This window comes from Anopheles ziemanni, chromosome 3, assembly GCF_943734765.1.
Source record: "Anopheles ziemanni chromosome 3, idAnoZiCoDA_A2_x.2, whole genome shotgun sequence".
NCBI lineage: Eukaryota > Metazoa > Arthropoda > Insecta > Diptera > Culicidae > Anopheles > Anopheles ziemanni.
The window spans coordinates 69,646,776-69,657,901 of NC_080706.1; the positions used below are offsets into that span (position 1 = coordinate 69,646,776).

General features: G+C 43.5%; 1 protein-coding gene across 1 annotated transcript; it reads left to right on the plus strand.

Moving 5' to 3' along the window:
• Positions 1-422: 422 nt before the first annotated feature.
• On the plus strand, positions 423-3,037 carry LOC131285373 (platelet-derived growth factor receptor beta-like). Its single transcript, XM_058314225.1, has 3 exons — positions 423-609; positions 681-1,280; positions 2,946-3,037. Exons 1-3 carry the CDS (start codon positions 423-425, stop codon positions 3,035-3,037), a joined length of 879 nt encoding a protein of 292 aa, XP_058170208.1.
• Positions 3,038-11,126: the final 8,089 nt, after the last annotated feature.

The window sequence follows — 11,126 nt, forward strand, 5'->3', positions numbered from 1 at the left end:
TGAACAAGTACGCTTGGGAAGTGAACTTCACAACTGAAATTCTAGCTGGGCGGTATGTGACATGCAGGGCCTACCACAAAAAAGGAGGGTTTCAAAACGTGACTTTAGATCTGGGCGAAGAATTTAATCCTGTGAACATTGTGGAAGCAAGATCCGTACAGTTAGCATTCGTTTTTTTAGGAGGATGCATTGTTGTTATTGTTGGGTTGGTTTGGTTTGGGTGCAGTGGAAACAAACGTCATGCCAATGCAGTAGAGGGCAATAAAAAAGATGCACAAGACAATGCAGTAGAAAATGGTGATGAGGCAGAATCGTCCCAGCCTTGCAATTTAGTGTCGACCATTCCACCAGAATACTCATTTCCGAAGGATAAGCTGTTATTCGGTCGGAAGATTGGCGAGGGGGAATATGGCATTGTTAGAATGGCCCAGGCGAAGGATATTATGGTCCACGAACCATTCACAACCGTTGCCGTCAAGCAAACGAAAGACTGTGGACGTGCTTCGATCATCCAAGGAATGATCTCGGAGATCAAGATGATGATTCTGGTCGGCCAGCATTTGAACATCGTCAATTTCTTAGGAACGGTTACTGAAAACATTGAAAGTAGTAAGTAAAAACCAAAATCAGTTGCATCTTATGGCAAAATAAGCGTTCAAACCCATTTCTCTTCCTTGCAGATGAACTGATGATCATCTTGGAGTATTGCCGATATGGCAACGTGCTTAGCTTCATGCAGTCTAAAAGATCGACATTCGTGAATTGTATCGATGATCTACCTATCACTTGGATTAGTTCTATTATGAATCCTGAACCAGGCGAGAGCGACCCAGACGACGAATCCCAGATGAGCTTGCGAACCACGGATCTCGTCTGCTGGGCCACACAGATCGCGTTTGGGATGGAGTACTTGTCGTCCAAGAACATATTCCATGGAGATCTAGCCGCTCGCAATGTCCTGCTCTGCGAGAAAGGTGTGGTGAAGATCGCCGACTTTGGTCTGGCCCGAGAGTTCAACTGCGTTACGCACTATAAGAAAGCTCGCAACGACCGTGTGCCCTTCAAGTGGATGGCTCTGGAGAGCATCTTTGAGCATAAGTTCAGTATCAAAACGGATGTTTGGTCTTACGGCGTGTTGTTGTGGGAGTTGTTCACTCTCGGAATGCCACCGTATCCCACTCTGGCAGTGAACGACGAGTTCTTCCAAAAACTACGGGACGGATATCGATTGGATAAACCGATGTACGCCAATGAGGATATTTATGCCACTATGCTGTCATGTTGGTGCGTCAACCCTGAGTGTCGTCCAACATTTCACACATTGGGACAGTTTTTCAACTTAATGTTACCTCCCGCGTTGCAGAACGTAAGTAAACCGGTGCTGATTTGCTTATCACATGTTGCATTTATTTTCCAAGGTTCCTTAAAAAGAAATCCTTTTTAAATTTTAGCATTACCTTACATTGAATGTTCAATATCTTCAACTGACGGCCAGAAAAGTTAAATCGTAAATATCATCAGAAATGAACAAGTAATCAACTGCACAATGTTTTCGCTTCATACTTAGTATTACTTTACCTGCTGGTGCAGAATAGATCTATTTCGATATAATTCCTCTTATTTACCCTTAAGACTTTTAGATCTTGAAGCACTTTATCCTATTATCAAAATTAGATTGTTCCTTTAGAAAATTTCTTTCTTTTTTACTAAATATGTACTACACTTTCTTTCACGGAAGCGCCAGTTAGAAAATCGGCCAATGAGCGCTACTTGATACTGTCATGACTTCATCACATCAATTTGGGACTTCCTTCTTTTTTGACGCGGTGATAATTTTTTCAATGAACAGATTATCATTAAATTAGAGGGAAATTCCTATGAACTCAACATATTTTTTTTCAATTAAACATTTCAAGCTCTTTAAAAACAAATAACATAAGCTTAGCATGTTTGGTTATAGGAATAGGAATTTCCTTCAGTAACGATAAGTTTTTCGTTATAAAAAGGTCATTGGTCCAGAAAGTCTCTAATAAATGTGTTCGAATGGCAAGTTATCTATGGAAAATAATACAGAACTTCTTTGACTAACAGTAAGTTAAGAATTAAAAAAAGTGGGGATGCGAGGAATTTCGCGCACTGTATAATTGACTCGTTGGTGTGCCCATTCCCATCTCGAGTTTGGTACCCTCCGGTATTATAAACCACCGATCTATAATCGTCTTTCGATCGTCGTGTGTCTAAATACGACAATAATAATAATTGACTCATAAACGATGACCAGCGTACTAGGATTTATTTTACATTTTGTAAGCAAATAAACATTTAGGGTGAAAAACTATAGTTGAGATGTTTTGTTCAAAACTGTGCATCTTTATTTATATCAACCACAAGCTGACCCAACGAACTTCGCCTCGTCCCATATTAACGATACGCTATAGATTCGGTTCATGAAGATGTCGACACATAACCCGTTTGCTGTCCTGTGTTTTTGGCTGCTGTTTTGTACGTGCCGTCTAGAATGTCTTGCCGTTGGTGCGCTTTGGAGATTGATGACAGCCCAGTGGTGTGTGCCGGGGGCTGTGAGGGGAGCTTTCACCGTAAATGTACGGGGCTTTCGAACGCTGTGATAAAGGAGTTAGCGAAAAACGATGGATTGTTTTGGCTTTGCCAGTCTTGTTTGCCATCATTGAAGGAACGGTTGGCCCAGGATAAGTGTCCCACATCCAGCCGGCTCGAAATGGTTGAGGACGCCATAAACAAACTGGCGCTCTCGGTTGCCGATATGCGTAAGGACGTAAGCTCTCTCACTTTGGGTCGCGTCCTCACTGATGCGCCCTCACAACTCAGGTCTCGCGCTTCCACAAATACTGACGCGAGCAATGATGCCTCAAATCGCAGCTCACTGGCACATGTACATAAAACTTCCGAACGCCCCGTGCACGTAGACATCACCAAACCTTCCGGCGTTCAGCTGTCATCACCGCCTCCACCGGCACTGGAGCCCCGGATGCACATGATCCTAAAAGCGTTCCACTGAACGCAAACTGATTAAGCGTGACACCAACTGCAGCACTCTCAACTTTGTATCCTTCAAAGTTGGGCTGCCTGCATCAATGCAGCGTACCGCCCTATCACCAAGCACTTGGCCGCCTACACTTATCTTTCGTGAATTCATCGACGATAGGACGCGTCTCGAACAGCGTGAATTTACCCCGGTTTCCACTCCAGTGGAAGACATAACGCTCACCACGCCGCCTGCGGATTTGATGGCTGTTCTTCCTGCCACACCGGCCTCACCGAGAAAGCGGACACGAAACGACTGCCGATTGGCAAACAGTCTGGTATCACCTTCGGCCGAAAGCGCGTAGCTTAATTTCCGCACTCCAACCGTTGCCGCCCTCTCGCCGGATGGTATCCTATCATCCGCTGTTATCAGCTCGTCATTTGATTCTCCGGTTTACACCCGCCCCCTCGCCGCTTCGTGGTCTACTGCTAGCACCCGATCGCCATCCGTCGCCTGCTCACCTGCAGCTTCCCGCTCTCCTGCATCCACCCGCTCACCATTCGTCGCCCGGTCAATCGTTGGATCACGTTCGCTTGATGCCTTGCGCTTGCCCGATGCCGCTGTCTTGCTCACCTCCTCTGCTCCGGCCGATCCGCCGGCGCGCGCATCGTTGCAGGTATTTTATCAAAACATGAGAGGGCTACGCATCAAATCCTGCGACTTTCGTCTGGCAGTCTCCGGCTCGCTGTATGACGTCATCATCGCTACGGAGACTTGGCTGGACGACTCGTTGCCTTCTGCGTTGTTTTTCGAGGACAACTTCGTGGTCTATCGCTGCGATCGAAGTGCACTCAACAGCACCCACTGCCGTGGTGGTGGCGTCCTCGTCGCCTGCGCCAGCCAGCTGGTGTCGTCCCGTATGCCGCACACATTCCTGTCGTTGGAGCTCCTGTGGATTCGTGTGCAATGTGTACGGTCCTCGATCTACATCGGTGTGTGCTACGTGCCCCCGGATCGTAGCTCATCGTTGCCATTGCTGGAAGAGGTGATTGAGAGCGTCTCTTGTATATCTGAGCGGATGGGACCCGGCGACGATCTAATGCTCTTCGGGGACTTCAATCTTCCCGGATTGTCGTGGCGCCCAGAACCCCCAGCGTCGCCTTATTACTTCGTCCCAGCTCAGACTACGGGAGTTCCTCTGGCTGCCATCTCCTTCGCCGATGGTATGGCGCTTAATGATAAGCGTCAGATATCAGGGGTCGTCAACTCGCTAAATCGGCAGCTGGATCTAGTCTTCATTAATTCTGCCGCACTGGATTCGTGCTCACAGGTATCCAGTGCGCCGTTACCGCTTGTGCCTGCTGATCCTTACCATCCTCCACTCGAGCTCACCCTGACGATTACGGTTTCGAGGGTTCAGCCCCCGGAGGGTGTTAGAGACATGTCGCGGCAGCAGAGGTTAAACTTAAAAAAAATGGACTATGTGAAGCTAGATAGATTAATTGCCGAGTACGACTGGTCGGTGCTAGATATGGAGGATTCATGTAACGCGGCTAGTCTTAAGTTCACTAATGTATTATGTTCAATGTTCCCCTCATGTTGTCCTCCTGCTCGCCCTCCTCCTAACCCCGTTTGGTCAGACAGGCATCTCCGTGTGTTGAAGGCAGACATGAAACGCGCAATTCGTATGTATGGTCGGTATCGCTCTCCTTTCAGGAGGCATATCTATAAGCTCGCAGCCTCTGCCTACAGAGGCTACAATCGAGCTCGTTACCAGGCACACGTTCTACGTATTCAGTCTCGACTGTCTACTAATCCAAGATCTTTTTGGCGATTGATGAACGCCCGGCGCGGTTCCTCACGCATTCCCCATTCCATGTTTCTCAATGGAGAGACCGCTTCCACTCCTCATGGCGTCTGCAAACTTTTCGCAAAGCACTTCTCGAGCGTTTTCGTTGACCCGGCTCAGTCGGCTGCCCCTGGCACCGCGGGCCTTGCTCATACCCCCCTTGACGTCTTCACTTGCGACCTGGTGGAGATCAGCGAGGGTGATGTTTGTGGTGCGCTAGCTAGGTTGAAGCCTTCCTTCTCTCCTGGCCCTGACGGCATTCCTGCGTCTGTTTTACGCGGTTGCGGGGCTTCCCTAGCTCCTATCCTGGCGCGTCTTTTTTCGCGCAGCCTCCACGAAGGAGAGGTTCCTGGGCTGTGGAAATCGGCCTGGGTTGTACCGATCCACAAGAAAGGATGCTGCTCATCCCCCGCCAACTATCGAGGCGTCTCCCTCCTCTGTGCCTCTTCCAAAGTCCTCGAATCCATCCTACACTCTTCCATCCTCCCCTGCTCAACCACCAATCAACACGGTTTCATGCCTCACCGCTCGACTGTGACCAATTTGATGACCTTACTGTCCGTGGTTTACCCCAATCTGGACTCTGGGCGTCAGGTTGACGTCATTTACACCGATCTGAAGGCCGCATTTGATAGCTTACCGCATGGCTTGCTGCTGGCTAAACTCGAACGGATGGGGTTGAGGGGGCCTCTTTACTCCTGGATCAGATCGTTCCTTAGCGGACGATCTTACTCTGTGCGGGTGAGGGGGGTTCTCTCTGATCCGTACTTCGGTGTATCGGGTGTGCCGCAGGGTAGCATCCTCAGCCCTCTCCTGTTCTCTCTATTCCTTAATGACTGTGTCAGTGTATTGCCCCCTAACGGGCACTTACTGTATGCTGACGATGTCAAATTATTCCGCCCATATCCTCTCCTTCCGACTTCTTACTCCTTCAAGAATCCCTCCAAGGCTTCTCCGACTGGTGCTCCGCGAATGGATTGACTCTCTGTACATCCAAGTGTTGTGTCATATCCTTCAGTCGCTCCGCTGGGATGACCCACTACGACTACAGTATTAGTAGTGTTGCTTTGTCGCGGGTGTCGGTTGTCGAGGACCTAGGGGTGTGGCTTGACGCCGCCTTGTCCTTCAGTGTGCAGATTGACAAGGTGGTATCCAAGGCCAACAGTATGTTGGGGCTTATTTCTCGCATGGCATCGGAGGTGCGGGACCCGCGCAGCCTAACAGCGCTGTACTGTTGCTGGGTCAGACCGATCCTCGAGTATGCTTCCGTGGTATGGACCCCAACAGGTGTCACCGCCCTGGGAAAGTTGGAGGGGGTTCAGAGACGCTTCACGCGCCTGGCGGTGAGGCGTCTTCTCGGCTACAATGCCTCCTCCCTCCCGCCTTACGAGTCGCGGTGTCAATTGTTGGGGCTATCCACGATTCAGACTCGCCACCGGAACGCTCAGGCTATTTTCATCGCCCAACTTCTCCTACACTCCATTGACGCTCCGGATCTCCTCTCTCATATCCCTCTATATGTCCCTTCTCATAACCTTCGAGAAAGGCCTCCTCTCCTTATTCCCACGCGCCGTACGCGTTTCTCCCAGAATGATCCATTTATCCGCGCCATGTCTTCTTTCAATAGTGTTAGCCACCTGTTTGACTACAACGTCTCCATCCCTGCCTTTCGTTCGCGTCTTAACAACTCTCTCTTGTAATCTATCCCTCTCCTCCTTTCGTGTTCTGTCTTGTTGTAAGTTTAACTATAGATTTAAGATACTTTGTATAGCCCGCGAGGCAAATATTGTGTAAAATAAATGTAATGTCTGCCATCTTAAAGTCGCGGCACATTAGATAAATCAAAATAATGTTTTAAAATTCCAGTGAACGATACACGGCTTCGTTTTCATTTTCAATACGATTGATCAATTTTTATGAACGCAATGGTCCAGCTGGAGTCATTAGCATAGGTTTTTTAGGCAGCTAAAATTGTACGTGCATTCAACGTGGTTTCGGTTCTATGGGGCATCATCATTTCATCTATCATTTTTAGTTGAAGCGAATTGCGGGTTGCAAGCGGGTTGCAAGCCCAAGTTACTTTTCACGAAGCAGAACATTTTTAATTCGAAGATTGGTGCTGGCGTTTGAATTTCAGTCAATAGAATGCTACTACTAAACAAACTCACATTTTCAATCAACACCAATGCTTCATAAGATCATTCATTTTTTTGTTCAAAATTTCCCTTTCAACAGCGATGTGAAATATCTTCGTCGATGTAATTTTTATACGTATTTCACAATCAACGGGACTTTTTATGGCTTCATCGAAAAAATCTTTATATTAAGTATAGATACTTTAGTTATTGCAGTTCATTCATAGATTCCAGTGATTATTATGTTTCAGCAAGTGTAACTGTGTTCTCGCAAAGTTGCACACCATACTCATTGCTGTCCACAATGGCTCAAACAAATCAAAGGTATTCGTTTTCGATGGATTGTGTAAATTTGTTCTAAAGCGAAATGAAATCACACCTCTTTGTCTATGTACCGGGCACCCTTGCTTTTGCATAATCATTTCTCTGATGCATTTAATTTATATGCGAAGTAACTGCGAATCAATCAATAATCTCGGAATGGAAACGCTTGTTTTTTTTTGCTTGCTGTACTCCCGACTCAAGAGCTCTTGGTGAATTTTTAAACCATTCTTCAAATAAACTGAACATTGAAATAAAAAACAAAACCTCAGGAATGCAAAACCCTGTATCGGCTCGTTTGATACTTATCGCTTGATTGGCCAAGCGGTTTCTTAGTTTAATTTATACATCGTATATTTGATTTGATTGTATGGAAAATGCAATTTTCACAAATCTTTCCATTTTCCGGATTTCCTTGGGGAATATTAAAGTTGGCTTTTCTTTAAACCTTCCATGAATAAAAACGAACAAATAATCTGATTACATCGTCAAGATTGGCTCAGCCGATTTTGAGTTTTACATGAAAAACAAACAAACACTCATTTTTATAGGTTTAATTTTTTTTTTATGGAAAATAGTATTTATCGAGTTTTCTGGATTTCTGGCTTTTCCTAATGATTTTTGAAACTTGAATTGTTTTTATTGGCACAAAAGAAACAAATCATCAGAAGACTTTGTTGGGATAAGTCAAACCGTTTTCGTTAGAAAAGGTAAATTTAATTTTTTGATATGGAAAAAGCCGTTTTTACCGAATTTTCCCATTTTCCGGCTTTTCCTTGGGAATTTTCAAAATCTATTTTTTCCTAAACCTTCCTTGGGTAAAAAGGAACAACTCATGCGAAGACATCATTAAGATCGGTCCAGCCGATTTTTAGTTTTAGCATCACGAACATACAAACATTCATTTTTATAGATATAGAGAAGAGAAGAGAAGAAGAGAAGAGATAACATCTTAAAAGATGAAGCTATGGTACATTCTAACGTTTTTAAACATAAACATGTTTGATTATAGTGCATAGAGTGTTTACAATATTTTTTCTCTTTTGTTTTTTTTTTTTTGAAATTCCTTTCGTATATCAGGGTGATGCTGTAGTGTTGATCTACCCATGTTGTACTTTAGTTTCATTTTTCACCCCTCGGCAGGAGTGTTTGTTCCATGCACAATTTCAAAATTCAATTCGCCTTCCATTCGCTGATTAAATCGTTTGTTTGGCGTTTAGGAATGCAATGAAGAAAAGGATTAATGAAAACGGAATGAGGAACTAAGCCGGATGAATAAGCCGAATGAACTATTTTGACAGAAGGAATAAACAGTAGAAAACTGGAGCTCAAGGTGTAAAGTTTCTTTACTCGCACGAAGACCATCCGAAATATTCTGACACGTTTGTTAAACCAACCGTTCTTGTATCAATGGTGTAATACAATATCTGTGTAAGGTTCCAAGGACTTGCCAGTTGTTTATTATCTCCGCTTCCTGATACCAGATTGTGTTCAAATAACACGCTTGAAGTTTGTCGAAGTTCTCAAAACCCGTCAGAAAATTGATTGAATTATTATATTTACAACCGATTGAACAGAGGCGGATTAAGCGTTCTAGTAGCCCTAACTTACTCGACATTTCACTGTATCGCACAAAAACTCCTCATGGTGAACATAAAACTTTTCATTTTTGTATGGGCCGGTTGATACAATTTTCATATTCTTCTTTTTTTTAATTCAAAAGCTTATTCAAAAACTTATCACTCAGTTTAAAAAACAAACAACAACATTTTAATTTAAATTAAAAAATATCAGGCCCTTTAAAGCTCTTGGCTCCAAGCAGCTCCTTAGTTGCTTGCCCTATGATCCGCTTCTGCATTTGAAACGACAATGTTGCTTACCCTATGATTGAAACGACAATGAAAAACATCCCAAAACACTCATTGCATTCCGCCAGTCAACTCATTAAATATTCTCGCTACCGATGATTTTGTTCCATTATCGCGAATAAGGTTTTTATGCACTGACATATGAAAATGGGAGAAAATAGTTCACTTATCAGAGCGAGCAGTTGACTTTGCATGAGAATAATTATGACCGGTCGAAACGGTCTACTCAGGTAAATAAAAAACTCAGTTTTAAAACATAATTTCTCATGAAAAGGTTGCTTAAATTCAGCCTTTCAGTATTAACCAACGAAACTGAGCAAATGCTTTTGAGTTTTGGGAAAAGTTTTGCCCACCAAATCACTCAAAGTTTGTGCTAGAAAATGTGTCATGTGTTTCTATTTCTGATACTTATTGTGCGGCCAGCCGCAGGTGAGTCAAAGTTTGAAGTTTGAGTTCAATCAACTGTTTTTAAACGTTGTGCATCACTAACCGAGATTAATCGCAATTATTAAACATAACTTACAAGCCTCGAAGAATAGATGGTCCATATTGCGTTGTAGAATACAGTGCTTTAAACGTAAAATGCATTTTTCAAGAATCAAACCAATCGCGTTTTTGATATTATGAGAAACGTGCAATTGTGGATATTTTCATAGTGAATATTTGAATGTGCCATTATGAAACAGAAATTGTGCGTTCCAATTTAAAACAACGGAAACACTGTGCTGCATATACCTGAAGTGTCATTAGCCAACGTTGGAATTTACTATTTATGCCTGAAGAAATGGAAAAACAGGAGAATCATGGCAGTGTTTGGACTATTTAAAGTTTTTAAAGATTTGTTGGGGTGTAGGAACCAGCAATCATGCAGAAAACGCTACAGGGTTTCAGGACAATATGCAAACGCTTGTTTCACGCATAACTTCCTTGCAATTTTCTATTTCGTTGTGAATTAGAGTAGTCAAGAAAGGAACCTGGAATTGAGGAACAAGTTCTTTCATTTTATTGGAAAGGATATTCAATGCGAAAAGTTGGTGACATAATTGGGCAGACACATTCCAGCATGTCATCAACAGATGGCGATATAAAGGAAGAGTGAACAATAGTCTACGAACTGGGACAAAAATAATGATAGTCCAAAAAGTACGACAAGAACCAACCGGTACTACGGAAAAATTAGTTGAAGAGAAATCAGACACTATTACAAGGCCAATTTCCGCTGAAACTATCCGAATAGAATCAACAAACAATTGGTTAAATAGGAAGATAGCACTAAAGAAACTCTTCATATCGGTAATAATATTAATAAGTCATGGATTAACGTATTACATACATATGCCTTGGTAAAAGAAAACGCGTAAAAGTTCCTTTGTTATACGCTTGTAGAATTTTACCAAGACAATTGGCGTTAAACGAGCAAATCAACACTGTATCTTAGCTTTTGGGAGCAACTGTACATACGATTCACACACTTACTATTTCACACACGCTGTTGATATCTACAGTGAAGCAAATGATTCATTTTGTTCACATTTCGAACAAAATCAAACCCAGTCATCCTCCATTGAACAAGTACTTGCCTGGTATGATTTTGTTATATGACTAAATTTAAATTTCATACAACAAATAGGTTGATTCAACACAAAATTCGTGGAGGAAGATATCAACGCAACATTCAAGCTCCATATACAGTGATATTTGGAGAGTTCATGTTAATTGTGGTATGCTTTATCCGTCTCTAATATCTCCAAACTCTATTCCTCAGCTACGCTAAAACTGGAAATGGATGACGGCATTGCGCTTTGGACTGATGAATCCGCGCAGTTCGTCTGTCGGGTACGCAGCGAACTAAAGCCAAACATCGTCATGGGGTTCTGGCCATGTGATGAACGAACTTTGAATTTTTCGAAATGTGAAGAGAATATCACTTCAGTCGATGTTAAGGTAAG